The sequence below is a fragment of the Alosa pseudoharengus genome, unplaced genomic scaffold, assembly GCF_046254945.1.
Source record: "Alosa pseudoharengus isolate Yale_2024_CS ecotype anadromous, Long Island Sound unplaced genomic scaffold, YU_APseudo_1.1 YU_APseudo_1.1_scf_4, whole genome shotgun sequence".
Taxonomy (NCBI): Eukaryota; Metazoa; Chordata; class Actinopteri; order Clupeiformes; family Clupeidae; genus Alosa; species Alosa pseudoharengus.
The window spans coordinates 21,602,750-21,625,081 of NW_027468774.1; the positions used below are offsets into that span (position 1 = coordinate 21,602,750).

At 43.6% G+C, this 22,332-nt stretch overlaps 1 protein-coding gene across 5 annotated transcripts in view; it reads right to left on the bottom strand.

Moving 5' to 3' along the window:
- The window catches only part of bptf (bromodomain PHD finger transcription factor), a 34,203-nt gene extending 13,375 nt beyond the window's left edge, over window positions 1–20,828 (bottom strand). For 4 of the 5 annotated variants that reach the window (XM_076265294.1, XM_076265291.1, XM_076265292.1 and 1 more), the window contains exons 1-15: window positions 20,143–20,828; window positions 17,889–18,711; window positions 16,153–16,373; window positions 13,456–13,647; window positions 12,078–12,296; window positions 10,587–10,757; window positions 10,334–10,473; window positions 9,730–10,079; window positions 7,254–7,385; window positions 6,755–6,884; window positions 4,343–4,481; window positions 3,919–4,239; window positions 1,781–3,743; window positions 1,066–1,190; window positions 769–897 (exon numbers count right to left, since the gene is read on the bottom strand). In XM_076265294.1, the coding sequence (XP_076121409.1) occupies window positions 769–897; window positions 1,066–1,190; window positions 1,781–3,743; window positions 3,919–4,239; window positions 4,343–4,481; window positions 6,755–6,884; window positions 7,254–7,385; window positions 9,730–10,079; window positions 10,334–10,473; window positions 10,587–10,757; window positions 12,078–12,296; window positions 13,456–13,647; window positions 16,153–16,373; window positions 17,889–18,711; window positions 20,143–20,623 (5,536 nt within the window). In that variant the 5' untranslated portion in view covers window positions 20,624–20,828. The remainder of the gene's footprint in view (window positions 1–768; window positions 898–1,065; window positions 1,191–1,780; window positions 3,744–3,918; window positions 4,240–4,342; window positions 4,482–6,754; window positions 6,885–7,253; window positions 7,386–9,729; window positions 10,080–10,333; window positions 10,474–10,586; window positions 10,758–12,077; window positions 12,297–13,455; window positions 13,648–16,152; window positions 16,374–17,888; window positions 18,712–20,142) is intronic. The other variant, XM_076265293.1, reaches the window with a different exon arrangement.
- Window positions 20,829–22,332: the final 1,504 nt, after the last annotated feature.

Genomic DNA, 22,332 nt, shown 5'->3' on the forward strand with positions numbered 1-22,332 from the left:
CCTTATATGTGATTTTGGGAACTCTGTGATTAATGGAAATGAAATATATGACGATCGAAAACTCATGAAAACGCACAATCTGGACATTTTATATGGACATTTTATCATAACTCGGTTGCCGCTTTGGGTCGAATCAGTGACACATGCACGTCAGGTCAAAACCAGGCCATTTTCGTGGGTCTATCACAGGTGGCAGTCTCACCAGGTCTCGCTGATCACTTTCCGGAAAGTTTACACAAGTAAGTAACAGGCAACACTTCATATTTCATGAAAGACATTATATCTCCATTTCTAGAAAAAAACAGCGATTTTGATAGAAAACTAGCCACTGTTTAGCTTGTGATTTCTCAGAAACAGAGGCGTGTAGAAATACACGGTTTGCACCCACCGAGACCTTAAAGTCTCACCTTTTAAACGAGCCATTGTATGTGTTCATAGCTATAACACAGAATATGCTGTGGCTGTACAAAAATCATCAACAATGGTCTAGATTGCTGGCACTCTAGGACAAAGCTCCTGAAAACAGCTTGGCATTCAATGAGTTAATATTGTCTCCATGGGTGGCATTTTATAGCATTTACACTGGTTTACACTGATGTACACGCTAAGTGCAAACAATACAACCATGCAGCTTATAAGATGTGACTTAATCTGCCAAGTCTGCCTGTGCTGATGCAGGAAAAAACTTTTTTTATTAATAATAATAATAATAATAATAATAATAATAATAATAATAATAATAACAACACATCCTTTCTTTCATGCTACCTTTAGGTGTGTCTGGGACCCCGATGGGACAAATGATCTTGCGGATGCAGTACTCTGAGCGGATGCCATAAGGCCCCACATCTCTACGCTTGATGATCTCTGTTGTGGTGATCTCAGTGTCTGAAGTCTCTGTGAAGTAAAGTGAAGTAAAGGAAGGAAATAAGCAGTTTCCCCATTTGTCTTCGGTCTCCTCCCTTCTAAATATAGCCATAGTAGGCCTGTGTGAATTCAATACCACAGCAATATTAACACATCAACACATTATCACCACCACCACAGACTGATGAATGCACTCACCCGTGCGGGTGGTGCCCACAGCAGGGGCTGGCTTTACCCCCATGTCGTCCCACCTCAGACAAGCCCACAGCAGCCTTAGCATGAGGCTGACCCCTGCAAGGGACCTCACTGTCTGCAAGCGATACCTGTGGCAAACACTCTACATTAGCAGTTGTACTTCTTATTAAATTCATGCTACTGTATGGTCAAACAGCACTACATGACATAGATTGTGTTGAAACAGATCAATTTTGCATTAAGCCAGTTGCATAACTCCGGTCAGTGACTTTGCCATAAACAACATTATTTCACCTACAGCAAACAATAGACTAGAACAATAGTGTTATGCCTTTAGCAGCACATGGTAAAATACAAATACAAATTGTTAAGCCTTCACCAGGCAGCTGAACAAAGAGCAACAGTGTTGAACAAACAGTCCTGAGTCGTACAAACACAGACGAATGTTTGTTAACGTTTGCAAACCGTGAGTTCTCGGCAAACCTTTGCAAACACTCACAAACAGTTGTAGGAATTAGTTCTACGTGAATATATAGGGAAGCTGGAATAAGGGTTACCATGGAAATAGAATGTATACGCAAAATTATTCAAATTGAACTTTTCAGAGAAGACATGCTCGCCTAGAACATTTGCCACAGTTTGCCAAATTTGAATACACCCTTGGCCTTTTTAACTAAGCAGAACCAAAGTGTGTATGGTATGTGCATTTCATACTAACCTCCAGGTAATGCTAAATGTAGGCCTGGGAGAAGGGTAAGGCCAGATATCTAGGGCAGGCTTGGCATTGTAGTTGAAGATGGGCACCTCGCGAATACCTCCTCGCCTAGCCATTTTTCTCAGATCATCATTGGGCAAAACAAAAATGCTCTTCTTGCTACTCTTGGTAATAAACTTGCGGTACGAAGGTAAGGCTGTTCCCGAACGAGACTTCTTTGAGCGCGAGAACTTGAGTAGCCTTACTCGGTCCCTGGTGGAATACTCTTTGCTCACAGTCATGGAGGTCGTAGATGAGCCTGAGGGACCAGACTTGGTGTTTGTGACGGTCACAGAGACAACGGCTTTCTTCTGATCTGTGACTACTGTTCCGGAGGCTGGGTTTGTGACTTTGGTAACAGTGGTGGTGGTGGTGAGAGTGGATGTGGTGCTGCTGGCCTCGACCTTCGGCTCAGATACCGGCGGTACACTGCTACTACTGGTGACCTCGTCGATCTGCACCGTGGACACCGTTGTGGTGCTGGAGGTGGTGGTTGTTGTGGTGACCTGTGTAAGCGTTGTTTTGCGTTCCGCCGAGTTGCTGCTGCCACTGCTGTTGCCGCCACCATTCTCTGCAGCATCACTGCTGAGGCTGGACTCCTCCATGGAAGTCACCGGAGAGGGTGCCAGTTGTTTTAGCTTGGTGACGTCTACCTCCATCTTGGTCGTATCTGGAGTTTCTGTGCGACCTTCAAGACCAGAAGATGTTACAGTAGAGTCGGCAGATGCCTCATCCACATTATTCTCCAGACGAGATACCTTCTGAGGAATCGGGCAGTCAGAGGCCAATTCAGTGGCCGTCCTCTCGGCTTTGTTTTCCAGGCTGTTAGTGTTCTCTTTCCGTGAGTCCAGAGTTACTGCATCTCCATTTGTTAGAGGCTTTAGGGGGTCCTTTGCATTATTCCCCCCTCCCAAAGTGGTGGGCTCTTCGTTAGAAGTCACATTGCTAGCTAGGTCCATCAGAGTTGATGCTTTGTTGTGAAATACAGGAGCCTCATTCCCGTTGACCTGCAAAAGCCCCGAGTTCTCAGTTCTAACATAATCTCTTTCATGCACATCCATACTTTCTCCTTCATCTTTCACCACACAGCGCTCATTACCTTCACCCGTGTGCTCATTACCATTTTCTCCCAACACCATCTGCGCGGTCCCTTCAGACTTAACGCTTGGTGCCTCCATAAGGGAGTTTGGTGTAACATTCTGGCTGGGAGATGGGTTGAGGGCTTCTTGGGAGCCCCCATTAAGTTCACTGGGCCTCTCTGATCTCCCATTGCTCTGATCATTGCTCCCATGACCATCAGAAGCTGTGGAGGCTATCGAAACATTGTCATTTACACACCCAGAGTTCATTTGTGTCTGACTTGTTTCTGATGGGGTCTGAATTTCCCCAGTAGTAGCCGGAGTACTCTCACTGTCTTTCTGTTCTGCTGCTACTCCAGATTTTACCTTCACCTCTTCTTGGTCAAATTCTAGCCTTTGGACCACAGGATCCTTCTCCTTCTCTACATTCAAAGATTCCTTCTCCTCCACCTGAATTGGCAGGGATTTCTCTTGCTCTTTGGTGTTGACTGCTTCTTCTGCCTTTATGGAATCACCTGATGACACCCTAACGTTTGCCTGACTGCTTAACGTTTCCTTCACAGATTTGTTTCCAGCGAGTTCGCTCATCTTAAGGCGTTCAAGTCTCTGCTTCTCCTCCAGGGTGAACTGCCGAACACGTCTCTCCAGCAGCCCGTCCAGTTTGGAGGTCTTCACCTTCTTCTTGTAGGCGGTCCGCAACTGGAATCCTTCACTGACGTTCACCACGTCATGGTTGAAGGGTAACGAGGGTCCCACTCTGCTGGGATTGGGCACTTCCTCCCCCTCTGGCTCCTCCTTCACGGCATGCTCTTCACCTGGAGCCGGTGAGCCTGTCCTGCTTATCTTGTCTGTAAGAACAGGATAAAAGATTGTTACTACCAGAACCATAGACATAAACAACATAACACTACATATAATGCTATCCCTATATTTATAGTTATGGAAAGACACCAGTTCATCGACTGAAAATTAGTCTAGTGATCTAGAGGATTATTTTTTTTTAACCATCACCAGATTCAATACCTTTCTCTTTGTTACTGCAGGAGTCAGGTGTACTGGGGTCCACGTCCATCTTCTCTGCTTCCTCTTCTTTTGCATGGCCGTTGGCCTTCTCCCCAGTCTCTTCCTGTACTTCTGTTCGATCCTTGGTCTGTGGCTCCCCTTCGTTGTTCTCTTTTCTTGTCTGTTCCTCTACTGAAGAATCTTCTGCAGGGGATTTAGGGGTAGGTTTTTGGTCCTCATCCTTCTCCGCTGCACTCTCAGGGGAGACTTCTGTCTTCTGGACTTCGGAGTCCGTGTTTGAGGCTGCCAAGTCTTTCTCTTCTTTCTGCTTGTCTTTATTATCTAACAAAAAACACATCAATTATTATCCTAGTCATAAGCTATGACTAACATTGAGAATATAAAACAAATTGTTCTTTTTAAATTATTTTAAATGATCACATACCACTGGGGAAATTTTTGCGATAATTGACATTTGTGTTGCCAGGAAACTTGGGCACAAATCGATGGACGTGCGTCTTGCTGATCCAGCTCCAGCCTCCATAGCCAGTTACTCTGTACTCCTCCCCTTTCTGCTTCCATACCTGAAGGGGGACGTTAGGAAGAGAGGAGCAGCCTAAGCAGTGAAGCAGAGACTAAGCAGTCTAGGCTGTCTAAGGTGGCCTTGATTTAATGCGAGATACTATTTGCATTCATTGAGACAAAGGAGAAGCATAGATTAGTATCTCCCTGCTTATATTTTACTTCTCCTGGGATTTCCAAAACAGCCAGACCCACATACCCACTAGAGATGTAAATCACAAGTTTCATCACAATTCATTATTGAATTCTTTAAGACAACAATTCTATTTATTTCAATACTTCATAATTAGCTGTGCTTTGATTCAATTCAAAGCTTCGGTCTGTTGTCGATATGAAATGATAAGATTCATCCTCACACAATCTGGTGCATTTCCATGAATTAAAAAATATAGGTTATAATTTGAACATTATATTAGTGTCAAATACTGAAGTCATACTGTACACAATGAAGAAACACTGACTGTGGAATTAGGTAGGCTACACAAACTTAGCTAGTATGTTGTCTTTTTTTCTCCCCTAAAACCTTCTGTCTTTAGCTAGATGCATTTTAGAATTTAACACGGTTTAAATTCATGTGGCAGTAGAAGTGACATTTCTGTTACACATTCTGTAACAGGGATGTCCAGTTAGTAGGCTTGGTTATAAGTAGCCTACCAGTATTTGGAATATTCCCTACTGTTGCTTATAAACCACAATCAATATGGCTTTAGATAATGGCAGTTAGATGGCAGTGTCAGCTGAATCTAAGCTATTTACACAGCAATCAAGTCCCCAGCAGTGTGTTAAAATCAAAAACTTCCATCTGAAGTAGTTCTATTGCGGTGGTAAGCTAAGTAAATAATGCTAACTGAGAGAATTGCCCCAAAATCATTCCACACCAATGATAGGCCCACCAACGGGAGAGTGAGTGCAGGTATTCTTAGCCATCAGAGCTATAGGCTACCTCTACTGCTTTGGCTGCTACCAAAGTCCTGCTACAACTAAGGATAGCAATAACTTGTAGATTGAAGCTGTAAATAGAGGCAGATGTGTAAACACTAGCATGCTAGGTGGACTGCAACAAGCCTGCATGTCGCCATCTACAGCTTAGTACAAGAGAGAAATTTCATGCTGAGAAAAATTTGGAACTGGTGCGAAAATAAACATGCATGCCTCAATGTTTATGAGTCACGTCTATGCAACCACACAGTGTGCTGTGAAGTCCACACATTGATACAGACTAGTGCAGTGCCCGTTCAAACATGCCATTCCTAAAGAAAACCCGTAGCTCAATTACATGCCCACAGGTATGCCTGCTTTAAAAAATAGGATGATAGGGAAACATCATTCCAGCTAAGCATTCAATAATGAATACTGAATATTATAATATATTAGCCTATAATTAATGTGGCCTCTAATAAATTTAGGCATGGCTGCATGTGACATTTCTACAGATCAGAATGACATAATGACAACTGTTTTGAGTTAAGGCTAAATGTGTATAGCTTACTGAATAACTTCCTAATGCTATTCGAAGCTTGCACATACTTTTATTTTGAGTGGTCACTACATACCCGTGTTTGATGGCGTAATAAGTGGCGTCGCTCAGTCTGCAACTTGTCTAACGTTAGCTATGTGGCATTAGCCTATCACTCGTTTCAATTTGGGACCTTGCAGTCGGAATTGTCGTTTTAGTCAAAGTCTCTTGAAAGTCCAAAGTAGCCTGGGCTATTCGAGTGGTCACTACATACCCGTGTTTGTTGTCGTGTTTTTGCAAGTAATCATCTTATGCAAGCAAACTGCATACAGGTAGTCTTTATTGTTGAGGTGAGACATGAGAATCATCTTGCATCTTAACCCACAAGCGGTTCCCGAGTAATCCGTTTAAATTGCGACTGACTATCATCAAAGTGAGACCTAGCAGAGCCCGTTCTCTGGACCTAGCTACTGTCAGTACACGATCCATGGGGTGGAGCTCCCCTGAAACTGGTCCCCTTGGAAACAGTGCAGTGCAGCGATAAACGTCCTAAGTAAATAAGCATATTTTGTAATATGCATTCAAAAATCTTCAAAATCGAGAGTGCACACCTTTGTGCCACGCGCGAGCCACATACGAAATCTTAGGTCAGTCTGACAAACGGTCAGCGAGATATGCATGCCACAGACACACACACACACACGGACACACAGATGCTTCTTGCTTTATAGATAGATTAATGGAATATTATACCCCTAATAACCCATTTCACATGAATAGCCAATTTCCTCCTCAGAGAAAAACCCAAGGTTTGTGTACCTGATGCTTGATGGGAAATGTGTACTTGACCCAGGTGGCCTGTTGTAAGGTCTCCTCATCCTCCAGTTTCTTCTCCTTCTTCTTCATTTTCTCTTTCTCCTCACGCTCCATGGAGGTCATGCGATGTAGCCTGAGGAAAGGAAATAGATTTTAAATACAGGACACAAATTTACCTGCAGGTGTATGATAAAAAGAGCAAAGTGACTCTTTGGGTTGTACAATCAGCGTTTAAATGGTTTTGGCTTTGAGGCCCTGGGGGAACAGCAGGAGTCTGAGTGTGATAGCATCCAATTCATTACCCTTGACCTTCCTTCACACCAGCCAATCACAATTCTACTTTTAGAAAGTACATGTCCTTCCATGTTGTTACCTCTGCATGAACTGAGCGAAATGATGATTATTGCCCCAGGGAATATTTTTACTACCTTGATGTCCTATCTCAGTTTTAAGAGTTAATTCAATGATTACAAATCAATGTTGCCGAGCTACATTTTCTCACCGTGTGTGGCCCAATGCATCCTTCCACACTGGCAGCATGACAACTGGTTTGATGGCACACTCCAGGATGGCCAGCGCCAGAGCAAACTCCCTGGCCTTGCTGCACATCTGGACTGCTTTAGTCCAGTTTGTCCTATGGATTTCAAATGCATAGGTCAACAAATAAAGCTGTGGAACAACCTTCTCAGTCTACAGTTCTGAACCACTTAACTTCTCATTCCAAGGCGGCTCTGAACAAAATATACACTAAATACTGTACACCAAAAATCACCAAATAAAAATGTGCATTTTAAAACGGCATAAAACGTTCATTAAGGCCCCAATCACATTAGGCGGCGGCAAACGTAACGCAGCGCTCAGACCATAATAAGTTTTGTCTCGTTCCTAAGCAACACAAACGGTTTGTCAATTGAATACGCTCGCGTTGCGCTTTGAAAGTTGAACCAAGTTCAACGCTCAGCTTGTTCAACGCTAGCGTTACGCCAGCGTTGCCACCGTTCCGCTGCCGAACCACAGAGAACAACAGTAAACCTGCCGCTTGCCGCTGGCTAATGTGATCCCCGCCCAGTCGAACAGTCAGGGATTAAGCCTAGTCTTAGACTAAAAGCTTTTTACAATGGGAATCTCTATTGAAGTTCTGTTTAGTGCTGCCACTAACGACTAATTTTCTAACGACTAATCTTTCGATTAGTCGACTAATCTAAACGACTAATTTTTTTAAAAATCAAGTGTTTGTTATTTTGTTGTGTGCGTTTTATTTTGAACTCAACTAAAGGGAAAACGTAAAATATATATCACCCTTTTGTTAGAAGCTGTATTACTTTAATACTAAAATTATGTATTAAAAAAAACACCCCATTTAAAATGCTACCTTCAGATCTAATGTCAGACCTTTGATAGACTTTATTTGTCTATGACCTAAGGCCCGGTCATGGCATACTTTGGGGTCATAGGGCCCACCTACATGAACCCACCTCCCATCAAATTATCATTATATCACATCACAATTATTATTGTTATGCTATATTGTTATACATGCACTTCAAAGCAGCCAGTGTTTAAAGTGGTAACATTGTTCACAAAAAGTTTGTGAAAACATGCACATCAGAGGACTGCTTTACTAATGTAAAATATAATTACAATAGTTCCATTGCTTTTGCATGGTTGCATGATAAATACTTCACAAAACAACAGCAATTATATTGGTGTAATCGTTTGGGATGTTTCCCTCATGCAAGCATCATACACTGGTAGGCAAATGGAAAGAATATTGACATATTTAATTATGCCACAAGCTTTTGGCCACGTTATTCAATTCTATAATACACTATCTCTAGATAGTGTATTATAGTCTGTGCTCTGTTTGCATAAATCCACATGCATAAATAAATCCACATTGTTCTATTAAATGTAGTTTCATAATTAAATAGCCTTCCAATAGGTTGAATTGGAGCTTTGCTACCAACGTTATCAAGTGGTTTCAGTTTCTCTCGCGCATTGAATGAACGCTCATACCACCATTTAATTGTATGCCTCTATGTTTGATGACACCAAATTAGCAAGTATTTCCTACTGATTGCAGAAACGTTTTTTTCTTTTTCTGTCGGTCCGCGGTTCCTTGATCAATTGCGCAGCAAATTATCAGATGAAGCCCCGGGAATTCTCTCTGCGGCTTCGGACCAGCAGTGTCCACGTTACGGGCGGTGCTGGTCCGCGCGGCCCATAGTTTGAGAAACGGTGGACTTTGAAAGGTGACAGGAGTTGAGGACTTTGCAAATGAGCCTAACATCAGCATGTCTAAAGCAAGTAGGCTACAGGCACTTTGTGCGTCTTACCACATAGGTTACCTCACTTTATCAGTTGGCTTGAACGCTAAAAAAATATGCGTCGTGACTTATTGACCATGGGAAATGACGCGCACCTTGATTGTTGATATCACGGGAGGCAGCATGTTCGTTTTAACGTTTTTTTGTATGAATGAATTACAGTAATGACGTTGTCAACGTGAGACTTCATTTATTTCAATTTCCACAATACTATATTAGTCAGAGTCTGGACTAGCGTAACCTACTAGCTTAGCTCCCCCCACTTAGCTCTGCCTAATAATGAATTGCGCTGAAAGCAGGCAGGCACGCAGCTTTGCTGCTGGCGTTAACAGTTTGCGTGCATAGCGGGGTTTAAAACATGACTGCCAAAGTCTTAGTAGCCTGTTTAACATCCAAAGACAGTCATTGTACTTTTCAAGAGTTAATAACATAGAGTTAAAGAGTTTTTGGTTTGAGACCAAAAATAAATAGGCGGTCAATAGTAAAACGACTTTTCGACTAAAAAAATTGCCGTCGACTAATTTTCATGGTCGATTAGGTCGACTAATCGCGGCAGCACTAGTTCTGTTTTAGTCCAGGGCTAGGCTTAATCCATATACGGGAAACTAGCTCATGAGGAATACAAGGGGAAGCCATGGGCTCCACCTTTACCTGTGCGAGGCCCAGTTTGGGTGTAGGAAGGGTGCAGGGATGTTGGTTTCCAGCTGGATGATAGTAAGGCGCAGTGTGGAGACGGTCAGCACCCTGGAGCCATGAACTGAGCCGTTCCACTTGAACTCGCCGGCGGGCGTCATGCAGAACTTGTGTGATAAGTGCCGCCGCTTGTCGTGGTCCTCACGGTGCTGGTGCTTATTGAGAGCTACGGTGTTGGTGCTGTACTGGTTCTGGTAGACACGGTACTTGCCCTCCTGACCCAGCTTGAAGAAGGTGTTGAGGTTGCCCTTTGGCATCAAGTCTTTTCTGACACTGCCAAAACGAGATCCCTCTCCGAATGCAGGAAACTGAGGGGAGAAAACACAATCTCACTTGTGGATGCAGTCCTTAGTTTGATTCAGTCTTTAGATTGACAGAGGAACCTCTGACAATTTCACACGCAGATTGTTCTGCTTTTTATGTGTTCCATACGGCATCCTCTTCAGCCAGTCATATTATTGATATAAATGAGTTGAGCGATGGCCAATCAAAGATGGTGCTTCACTAGTAAGATAATTAAAATACTGTGAAAGTACTTCTTTCTACAGGCTGCATTACCCACCTCTTTGGATGTTTTGGTGCCGTCTGTAGGGCCCAGTTGACTCTTGAGCTGGCTCAGCTTACTGTCAGGGTTCCGCAGGCGGGTCACTATGCGTGTGGCAGAGCCACCCTTCCCAGACTCTCCATTCGCCTTGCCTTCTCCTGGGACAATGGACAGTTCACATCAGTCTCTGCACATCGATCTCAGAAGTAAGTGGTACCAAAGGGCCAGATGATGGTTCAAGGCTAACTTCAGTCTATGTAAATAAAGTTACCTTGGTCGTCAAGGCTGGTGAAGGAGGAGCGAGAGGAGCGGTCAGCCAGGTCAGGTTCTTCTGGCCCCCTGGGAGGGTCTGAAGCAGACACATGGCTGCTGCAGCTATTCTCATCAACAGACTGCAGGGCGGCACTCTCCTCCCCAAGAGATGCTTTCTCTGAGGACTTATCTGAAAGAGACACAGAGTGGTGATTTACTGAAATCAGATTCACATCAGTGACCCCACAGGAGGACAAAAATTACCAACAATCTACAAAAACATGCAAGAAAGACCATTTTCCTCAATGAAGAAAATTAAATGTAATACAGGAAGTTCAGGATCATTGAAATTCTTAACTCAAAATGAAATCGAGCTGTGTTAACAACAATAAGAGACAAATTACTACCGGCAATTCATTGTAATCAGCCAAAAAAAAAAAAGACAATAACTTGCAATGGAATATGGCATTCATTCCCCAAGATGAACAAGGCTTTATTTCTGCTAAACCAAACGCAAGCTTACTGCAGTAAGATCTTCTATTGTGCCAGACATGCTCTCAATGGCAAAACACAAGAACAGAGAGGCTGCTGTTCCCCGAAGCACAGGAGGAGAAGAGCTCAGCCATGACAGACTGAGAGGGAGGGGTGGAGAGAGCCAGGGACTGCTGGCAGCAAAGCGAGTGTCACTACTTTTGTGCCAGATTTTTAAAGTGTGAATGTGAGTTGAGTCTACATGTTAGTATGTGTGTTTGAATTTACATTAAAACATGATGGTGGCTGTGGTTGAAAATTATTTGGAAAGACTATAGATACAGGATATATTTAGCTTTATTTAAAAAGGTCTTTTTATATTTAGCTTTAAAAAGTGTGTGTACGGTCACATGGCTTTAATACACTGTATGGAGATGTTTTGTGTTAGCAGTGAGGAGAATGCTGAAACATAGAATCCTTGGTTGTGCTACACAACTGTGAGGAATGTTGATATAGAGTTCAGGATGCAAAGTTATATTCTTAAAAAGAGTTTCCATGTCTGTGACAAAGAAAAGCAGCCTCTAACTAACTGAGTGCCCCAATAATTAATTAATATAGATAGAGATAGAGATAGAGATAGAGAGAGATACTTTATTGTCTATATGACTGCATGCGAAGCACTGCTGGTTCTAAAACAGAAAATGCTGTCTGATCAAATATATAAACTGCAAACTGAAAAGGCCCCAGCCAAGGTGAACAATGCAAAAAAGAAACCTGGTTGTGCTCATTTCTTAGAAGCATGAAGCCAAAAGAGCATCTCTGCCAAAAACACAAGATGGCCAACAGAGCAATGGCAAATGAACACTGTAGCAGCAGGAGTTGCCCAATGCAGACGCACAACCTCACCCACATCTGCCTTCATGGGGTGGGGGGTGGGATAAAGGAAGATATGAGAGGGGTGGGGGTGCAGACATGCATGGTCACACCATCACTGGCAGGACAAAAGATGGCCATGGCAGGAGGGGGCTGTCAGCTGTACCTGCCGGTTCCTTGTCTGCGTCTGTACTGGCCGACCCATCGTTGCCAGTCTCCTCTGCCTGAGAGGGGACATCTTGTGCCCCTTTTTCAGGACCGGTGGAAACGGATTTGGTGGAGGTGGAGGTGGAGTTCGGAGCCACTGGAGAAGTGGGTTTAGGCTGGTCAAAAGCACTACTAGCGCTGGGACTGCTATCATCCACTCCAGTAGAGGGAGCTTCAGCTACAGCACAAGGCATAAGAGGCACCTTAGCGCACACACACACGGCAGTGATCACACACTCTGCTGTTTCAGCCCTTAACTAAAATAATTATGTTCAACACCATTCATTCTGAAGGGCTTTTTAGTCCTAACTCTGCACTGAGAGGCATTGATTTCAAGATCTAAGGCCAGAGAGTACCTGCAACTGGAAAATTCTTATTAATGACCCAAATTTCAAGCTCTAAATGTTGCGGAATCTTCATCTAATGACATAGTCTGATTATTAAATAATTAAATTAAATAATTGGGTGGTGGTAGTGTAGTGGTTAAGGAGCTGAGATAGCGTGCAGTAGCCTGAAGTTGTGGGTTCAATTCCCGGCTTCCACCGTTGTGCCCTTGAGCAAGGCACTTAACCCCAAGTTGCTCCGGGGACAATGTATAATCCCTTGTATTGTAATATAGTTGACATATGTAAGTCACGTTGGACAACAGTGTCTGCTAAATGAATAAATGTAAATGTAATGTAATTAAATAATGCATACATTCACCAGTATAGAAACATATACTTAGAATGGTATTAAAGGGACACCAGGCAAGCCTGATGCTTTTTCTCTACGAAGCTCCCCCTAGCGTCTGTACGTGTCGATACGTGTGCGAACCCTCGCTCGCTCTGAAGCTCTTTTCCTTTTCTTTGCATCTTCCATCAAGGGTTTTCGCTGCTTCCTCGCCGGCTCTGCCATTATACACATGTTTGCAACAATTGCTAGTGTTTTGTTATCCTGCCTCTGTGCTGGGGATGCAGGATGTAAACTGATCCTGCTTCTCACGATGTCTGAGACTTTGTGAGACTGAAGGTCGGCAGATAGGATACACCAAACTTGCAAGCGGGATATTCTTCCTACAGGCTGTAGGGGCGGGCGAGAGAGTCTTCATTCGCCCTGTAATGAGTCATTTAACCATATACCGACTTACGAAGATTAATTAACACGAAAACGTTGCCTGGTGTCCCTTTAATATTATTGATAGATGTTAAATCAAGACCTCTTTAAATTATTTTAATTGGTCACATTTGCTGTGACAGTTTTCTGAGGAGTAATTTTCAAACTGATGTGGCCTTTTTTCAGCCCCCAAATACCTGAGAGCTATTCTAAGATCTACACATACTGTAATGTAGTCTTACCAGAGGTGGGCTCTCCAGAGGTCTCCTGGTCCATGCCACAAACAGTCTTGTCCTGTTCCCTGTCTGCACCATCAGCGGAGGCGTCCCCGACCTCTGACCCCTGCCGAGCCTTCTCAGCCTCCTCGGTCGCACAACGCTTCACCTCCTCCAGCTCTGCTTCCTCCTTGGTCTTCCGACGCTCCATGATCTCGTCTGTAGATGGAGAAGGGAAAAGGACGGGGTCTTAACAAGAATTCCCTAAAGGCTGTTTAAACCCAACCGTATTTACACAGTACACTTATTTACCATCAATTATAGTCATTCATTAGCAGTACAGCCACACTGTTGTGATTTAACCAAACCAAGATGATCAGATCTTCAGAAGACAGACAAACAAACTGTAAACCATTTACCACATAGCAATGTGGGATAAACACATTTAAGATGGGATTCCTACAGCTTTCTTTCTGGAAAAAAGTTCAGACCACAATTCCCAAACACATTCCATTTTCAAGTCTCACAAAAGTATGACGCGAAAGTCAAGAAGGAATCCTCGCAGGGCTGGACAATTTGGAGAAAATATCAATTTGCTACAGATATGCAATTGTGATTTTAAATCAAGCTTCAGTTCAAGACTTATAATACATATAAAACACGTAATAATGCATTACCCATTAAGATAGAATATTAACTGCTTTATCTACTAATCCAAAGATGAAAATGAAAACAGGGCTCCAGACTAACTTTTTGCAATGGTTGCACTGGTGCGCCTAACTTTTTTTCTTAGGTGCACCAGCACAAAAGTTAGGTGCACCCAAATTTTCAACCACATCGCATTTAACACCGCAGCAGGTTCACTTTTTTCCTTAATTACTGTCCTATATAGGTTGTCCTATGACTTATGATTTACAATTCTACAAGAAAAGTAACTTAATGAAGTGTTGGTGCTTTAAGTGCTTCACTGAGCTGAAATTTAAACTTAAAACATCTCAAGATGAATTAAATAAAAATAACAGTGAGTAAATTAACAGTGCACGTCTTCAAGGGCTTCAAACTGCACATCTCATGGCTCAATGTCTTACATACTATCCTTCATGATCTTTAGGCCTTGGCTAAACCAGCTTGCCATGCTAGCATCTTCCATAGAAATGTATTTGAGCACAATTTAAAGAGATGTTCCAAGTAGCCTGGGGGATTTTTATGTGATTTTGCAATGATGATTGCAATAATCATTTGACAGTCCCACAATGCAATTTACTTTTTAATTTTAGTATTTTTAAATTTTCAATAAGAACATCACTATGGTTAATGCAGTAACGAAATGGTAGGCCTATTATTATAGGCTATTGCAATGACTTGCCATGCTCGATCTAAATGTGTCCATTCAATTCACCGTACACAATGACCAGTTATACATTAAATTGATTGATGCCCTCAGAATGAGTTTACATAACTCGCGCGCAAAACGAATATTGCTGTTGAAAACCGGGTTACTCCCTGCATGTAACTGCGGTCAATGACGCACTCCCTTTCTGCGATATCTGTATCTCTGTCGTTCGCGAAGGCGTTTGCATTGTTCGCAATTTTAAGACGTCTTTTTATCTGCAATGACTCCTATAAATATGGCGTAAGTGGCATTCCTGTACGTCAGGTTTACGTTCAAACTATTTTTCTGGTGAATAATTATTTCGGACTGAACTTGGTGAAGGGAAGTTTCACTAGGCCTATCATAGGCAACGATAAACTTCATCATCATCTCGGGCTCGTCTGATCGGTTTGCTGCTGCCAGCCGCTGAAAGGCAGTGGGGAGAGGGGACATTTATCTCGGCCTATGTTACCACACTGTAATGCAACTACATCCACTCTGTTTATCTGACGGGTCTCTGACTTCTCTCTCTCTCTCTCTCTCTCTGCAACACACGCATTTTCAAATTTACACACAGGCACTGGGCCACGGCCAATCAGAGGGGAGGTCCCGCCCTTCACTATCTTTGATTTGTTTAAACCACGACATTGGCCAAATATGTGTCTGTTATTGAACCAAAGGTAGAGTTTCAATGCGGACACTTTTTCCTCTCTCGAAAAGCTGGTCGCACCGGTGCAACCTCCGATTTTTTTTAGTCGCACAAATTGGTCGCACTCTGGAGCCCTGGAAAATAAACAAATGACTTCCAAATAACTAGGACCACATCAAATTAGTTAGCAGCATGCAAAGCACAGTGACTCGGATTGATAAGCATGACTGTCACACAAGAACATGAATTCAACAAGCATAAGTGATATCATGGACCCAAACTAATTGCAGTCTTTGCAATTTGCTGATTGCTTTAAATTGAGTTCAAATTGCGATTACTCTTTCAACCCTAAATCCACCTTTGCAAAATTGACACCTTATCTTACAGTATCTCAAAAGGAAAATGTGTAGGTTAATAGCTCGTGCAGACACCCACACTACTTGGAATAAGAGACCAAGCTAGTAAAATATAATTATGGCCAAGTACCTCTACATGAAAGAATCAAAAGAAAGGGATGGCCACACGAGTCAGACCAGATTCATCAGACACTTGACCTGTGAACTACGAAATTGAATTTAAGAGGTTATCTTGCCATTGCAGAACATCCTGCTTGTCTATATCAAGGCTTTTTAAGGTTTGTCAAGTAGCACCACATTTCTTAAACAAAATCGCACACACTCCATCCCAGCGAGCAGACACTCACCGTTGGCAGCCTCCAGGTAGGAGCGGTTGTTGTTCCGGGCCTTGTTGGTGAGCTCCTCTGTGATAGCCATGTGGCTGTGGATCTCCTCCCTCAGCTCGTCTAGCACGGAGCACAGGTCGCTCTCCCAGTACTCTCTGTCCAGCACGTCGATGAGTTCGGCCAGCTGGACCTTTGTGGTGTAGTACCAGATCTTTTTGTCGTCATGTTCTCCGTCTTCCTCACTGAAGTATGAAAAGGAAGGCTGCTATTATTGCACTGTTTTTAGTCAGTGTAGTAGCCAAACATTTTCCACACCTAAGATATTTGTTTCAAGAGAAAACCATCTCTAATTTGTGTTGTGTTAGTAACATGGCAATAGTATTGGCATCTGTTAGTATTTGTATGTTTATGTAGGGTAGTTAGGCACATCTACATTTACTGGCATTCATATACTATTTAAAATACACCAGCTATTGCAGTGTTAGGCTAAAGCCGCAGAGAGACATGGGGTTACAGAGGAAATCCTGGCATGTGTTCTGCTCCAACCGACACATGCGGTCATCATGCCACATAGCTGAGAATCAAAACCAGAATCAACTAGAAAGCAACAGCTCACAGCACCAGCGCCTCCACTGTAATCTACATCCGGTCCATTTCAACTGGGCATAGTCCCTCATCAACATAAAACATCAGCTGAGATAAACCCCTCACACAAACACCCACCACACACATGGCTAAATCTTTCCCAAACAGCCATTTCTAATAAGAAAGTGTCAGGGTTAAGCAACCAGCGAATTTAACAGTCTCTTGTACCACATCATAGGCCTTATCTGCAGACTTACTTCAAAGCACAAACAAAAAGCGTGTGACACTAACATTTAGTCTTTTTAATGAGAGAGATTAAAGGTGGGTCTGGTGGCCAAAAACAGTGACTGCAAACTGCTACTGCACTGACAGACTCAGGGGCCGTTTATACGAGAACGATTGCGAAGGAAGACGACAAAATATTTTATCATAAGTGCCTTTCATTTACACTGCGACCCCGCCATCGGGGCTTGAAGACGCAAAAATCTGAAGACTCCTTCCAGAGTGTAGAGTTTTGAAGAAGACCAGGGTTGCGTCTCCGTCTAAACGGCTAAACTGTCAAATTATAATGTCTGCGCATGACGCCGAACCCTATATATTATGTCACACCCATGCACGAGCCTGTAAAAGTAAACAAACATGTCTGACTATATCGATCCCACAGATCTTCAAACTGCTCTAATGTCCGAATTTTTTGTTTGGCATGACTCCCACTCGACTCCTTGATGCAGCTTATTAGTTTTGTATGTCAGCGTTGAATGGAGGAGTAGTTCGACCTCCTCGTCAGCCCACACAAAGTTTTTCTTCAGAGCCGCCATGGTTGTTGTGTTGACATGGGAAACAGGAAATGACATTTACGCGCATGCTCGCGGACATACCGGGGTTCTATCACACCACCACCCAGCGGTCTGGAATGCATATCCAATCGGATATCACATACTCTTGCGTCTTCATATAAACAAAGATTTCCCCCTGAGAATGCTCGTCTAAACGCGAATAAAAAAATGAAGACGAGACGCCACTTCTGCGTCTTCACTTTTCATCGCATCGTATAAACGTAGCCTCAGTTTCCTGTGGCAGGTGTTCATGCGAAAGAAACAATGAATACACAGAAATCAATGGCAGGGCAAAAGAGTGGTGAAAGAGAGAGACTTCGTCCGAGATATACTCACACAATGATCCTGCGGTTGAGGAACCAGTATTTCCTACTGTGCCGGTCGTAGCCAATGGGCTCCTGGCGAATGTACGGCCGGCTATTCTGCACCTCGGTGATGCAGTCGCTGACGCCGGGCACCTTGTGCGCCACGCACACCTCGCACTGCCACTCGTCCTCGGGCACCTCCTCCAGCGGCGGCTTGACGCACTCCAGGTGGTAGACGGCCGAGCAGGTCTCGCAGCAGAGCAGGTCGCCCAGCCGGTGGCACACGCGGCAGTGGTCATCGTACTGCACCGTGCCCTCCGACAATAGCTCCTCGCGCGCCAGGTTGGTGGTCAGGAACTGGTCCACCAGGAACTGGAGCACCTTCACCTTGGACTCGAGCGGCTCGAAGGGGTAGCCCTCGGCCTGCTGGTAGCGCAGCGCCGGCCGGTACTCAGGGTCGCTCTCACAGTAGGCGCGCACCACTTCGGGCCACGTCATGCCGTCAATGAAGTAGAGCGTGGAGTTGACACTGTCCTTGAGGTCGGCCGGGCCAAAGGTGGTGTTGGACGAGTCCTCCTCGCGCAGGATGGCCTTGAGCAGGGAGACGTGCGTCTCGGCAACAAGCGTGCACTGCTCCTGGCCGGCCAGCGCGGCGCAGAAGTCCTCGAAGCGGAATGGCGAGAGGCGCAGCACGGTGCTGAAGTTGCGCAGCACCTCGTAGATGGCCGCCGCATTGAGCAGCTGCTCGGCTGGGATGAGGAGGTCCTCCGAGGATCTGGGCAGCTCCAAAGCAGGGATCTCCACTTCCTCGAAGACGGGAGAGCGAGGGCGCACCACCCGCGTCTTCCTACGGCCTGAGAGAAGGAGCGAGTCAGTGAGATAGGAAGACATCCACAACAACAACACCCATAGAGAGTAACTCTAGGCTATATCATACCTCTCATCTGATGCTATATTCCTAAATGTACACACAGAAACGCATCTTCATGTCCACAATATTCCTATTTTCCTTGGAATTAATTTAACTGTGGACTGTGAACTGTGGAAGATTATTTGTAAATAAAGGTGATAAAGCATTAAGCCAGAACAAATATGTTCCACAAAAAAAGCTCATTCAAATTTCTCATGCTCAAGGAATGTGATAGTCATTATAATGAAAGATTATATTATTTATTAAGGAGAAGTTATTTATTCTCACACATTGATGTATTACACATTGATGTAACCTATTCTAAGAAAACCAACAAATGTCTTAATGTAAACTGAATCTTTAACAAACTATTTGCAAATCATTATAATGATCACCAACCAATAACTTTGCAACATAGTAACATAGTTAAGTAACTTTGTAACATAGCCTGGCCATTTTTTTCTGCAACACTACTACTGACGCTCACTTTCAAAACAATGAGCCACATGGTCTGCTGTCACTTCTTGGGCTTTGCTAATGAAGTAGCTAGCACAGCGCCTCATCTACGACCATGTGACTATTGTGTGAGGAGATGTCTTTCATATTCAAAGCAGCATTTATACATTACAAACTATTAAATGACCATCACCCGAAAGTGTTAGTATGTTTACTTTTAGTGAATAAAATGCATGCCAAGGTTCCATTGCTGGCCAGAACATGTTCAGACCACAAACTTCTGATCCCCAGCTACACTACCAGATATTGACAGTAGCTGACCACGTAGCTACAACTGTAGTTCAGCTGTTCTGCAGGTCAAGGTGGGTCAGTCTACCTTGCTCATAAATAATAATGAGTACTAGAAAGATTGAAGGAAATTGTGCTTAAATAAAGAGCTAAAATAATTCATGAAAAAGAAATGGCTAGCCAGGGTGATCATGTTATCACAGATCTCGAGTGAGCTAACAAGATGGCTAGTTGGCCGATTCGATGTTATCAAATATTAGCGGTAGCTAGCTACAATAGCAACACATAACAATAAAAGTGCATTAGCAAGCATCCTACATGTGTTAAATATGACAATGGGATGGATGTGAAAGGGTTTTCAGTATAGGAATACGATTAACTATAGCTGTGAACGACCACACGACTATGCATACAATTGCCAGCCGCTTGCCTCACCACCAGCTAACAAGCATTCGAGGCCTGTTCTTTACTGCATACTCCATTTTGAGAGTAGCTTCCTGCATATTCTTACAAATACCAAGGACAGTTCATTCACGTAAATTATCCAGACTATAGGAGAGAGGTCAGGCACTGCTCCAGAGAGCCACCTGGGTCATGTTGCTGGTGAGTTTAATTTGGCAAGTTGTTTTACCTTGTGCACTACCGTGGCTGCTGCTTTCGGTACAGTAGCTAGCATCATCATCGTCCTCCTCGGGTATTTCCTCAGGGTAGTCCGACTCATCATCGATGGCCTCCTCTTCTTCGTCTGTTATAGGCTCTTCGTCGACGTATTCTTCTTCATCTGATCTCAGACTTTCGGCATCTTCATCGTCACTTTCATGGTCATCATACACTATCAGACTACTAGCAGCAGATCGCTTACCTCTCCCTCTTCCCCTGCCTCTGCCACCACCTCTGCCCCTTCCTCTACCCCTCGATACCGTGGTTGATCCCACTCTCCTCCTGCCCCTGGTTGAATGGTAATTTCCTCTCTTGGGAATCTCAAAATCGACCTCATCAGTACCTCTACCCTTTGCCCTTAACCCACGTCTGGGTCTGAGACCCCGCACAGGTCCAGAGGAGGGCTCCTGCATCAGTTGGGTTTTGGGCGGCCTGCCTCTTCTCCCCCTCATTATATATAAAATCTATTATTTTCTAGATCCGTTTTTGCGTGCAATTATCTCAGACGAAACCCCGGATTTTGGGCACTGCCAGAAAGCTGAAGTTCAGTATAATCCGTAGCAAAAGTCCCACTGAGCCGCGGACTCAGGTAACGGCAAAAAGCTCAGAACGAACGGCCGGCGTCCCGCTTCGGGTCGCTCATGGCCGCCATGTTGCTTCCTCTCTCTCCGTCTACTGAAAACAGACAGCAGGCCTAGGGTTGATGTCACGTGGTCTCGCTTGTACAAAGTTAAGTGTTTCTTTTACTGTGATTCTCGCTTGCTAAGGCGCTCGTGGGACATTTGGAAGTTCTAATCCTGGGAATCAGCTTGAACTGTAACATGGTACAAATACATATATATATGGTAGCAATGTTTAAAATGGTGGATTTCAACAGTTTTTCTAATCAGATGTTTGTTATTTGATATGGTTCTTATCACATAACACTAAAATTAGCAGTTAAAAGAAAAAAAGTCAGACAGCCTAAATGTAAATGACAGAAAAAATAGAGAAGGCTCAGATGTGGTCTTTCAGTCTCCTGGTCATTAGGCTGTGTAGGCTACACCTACAATAAACCATTGGGTAGCCTACTGTTCACACCTCTACAGAAAAACTATATTTTAATTTGTGAGATTTTGATTTAATTTACTTCAACTCAATACCATCCCTACACAATATCCCTCAGTAGTCACTACATGTCATCTAAATGTATTATCCACCCCAGATACCAACATGTCATTGCAATACATGATCATTATGTCACCATGACAAAATGCTATTGTTTTCACATGTGTATGTGTGTGTGTGTGTGTACATGGGTGAGGGAGAGAGAGGGGGGGGGGGGGCATGCATGTTTATTTCCTTAATACATATACTACCTTTATGTAGCTATTTCTATCATAGAATTTCTATATAACCCAATCCACATCAGCAATTTTGTTCAATGTCTCACTGAAATGTTAATATTCATTTATTTGCCTTTTACACAGCTTGTCCATTAGGAATTTCACACAATTCCTATATCGTTGCATTGATCTCTTCTCCATCATCTATCTTGATGTTGCCCGTGATGTTTTCATGCAGTCATGTCATACAGCACTACTCACCACAGCTGCCGCTAAACCTTCACACCAAATATGGGGCAGTATCAGTGCAACAGGCAACAGTGTTTCCCACAGAATTGAATTCCATTTGTGGTGGTTGGTTTGCAGAATTAACTTGAATACAACAGTTTTTAACAAATTAGCACAGCGTGGTTATGATGCTAACCAGATTTAAGCACAATTTAGTACAACCTGGAAAATCATTGTGTGGTGGTCAATGTTGATATTGTGGTGGGCCGCCACAAATAAGTCAATGTATGGGAAACACTGGGCAATGTCCTTGCTTCAGATGGAGAAATGTGGTTGTTCAGGAACTGTTCAGGACCAGGGTGCATCTCAATTCTCTATTTGTCCATCCTCCCTTCCTTCCTTCCACCTGTCCTAACCCCTCCTAATTCATTTTGTGAAGGAAACAAGGATGGAATGTAAGGAGGATGGAGGAATCAAGGAGAGACAGATATGACTGAGAAATGAGATGCCCTGCCCACTCACGCATCACTTTTAAGAGACGTCAATTACTGATGATGCGGTGAAACGTCACTTCTAGGCTACAATAAACAGACCATTGTTACACACAA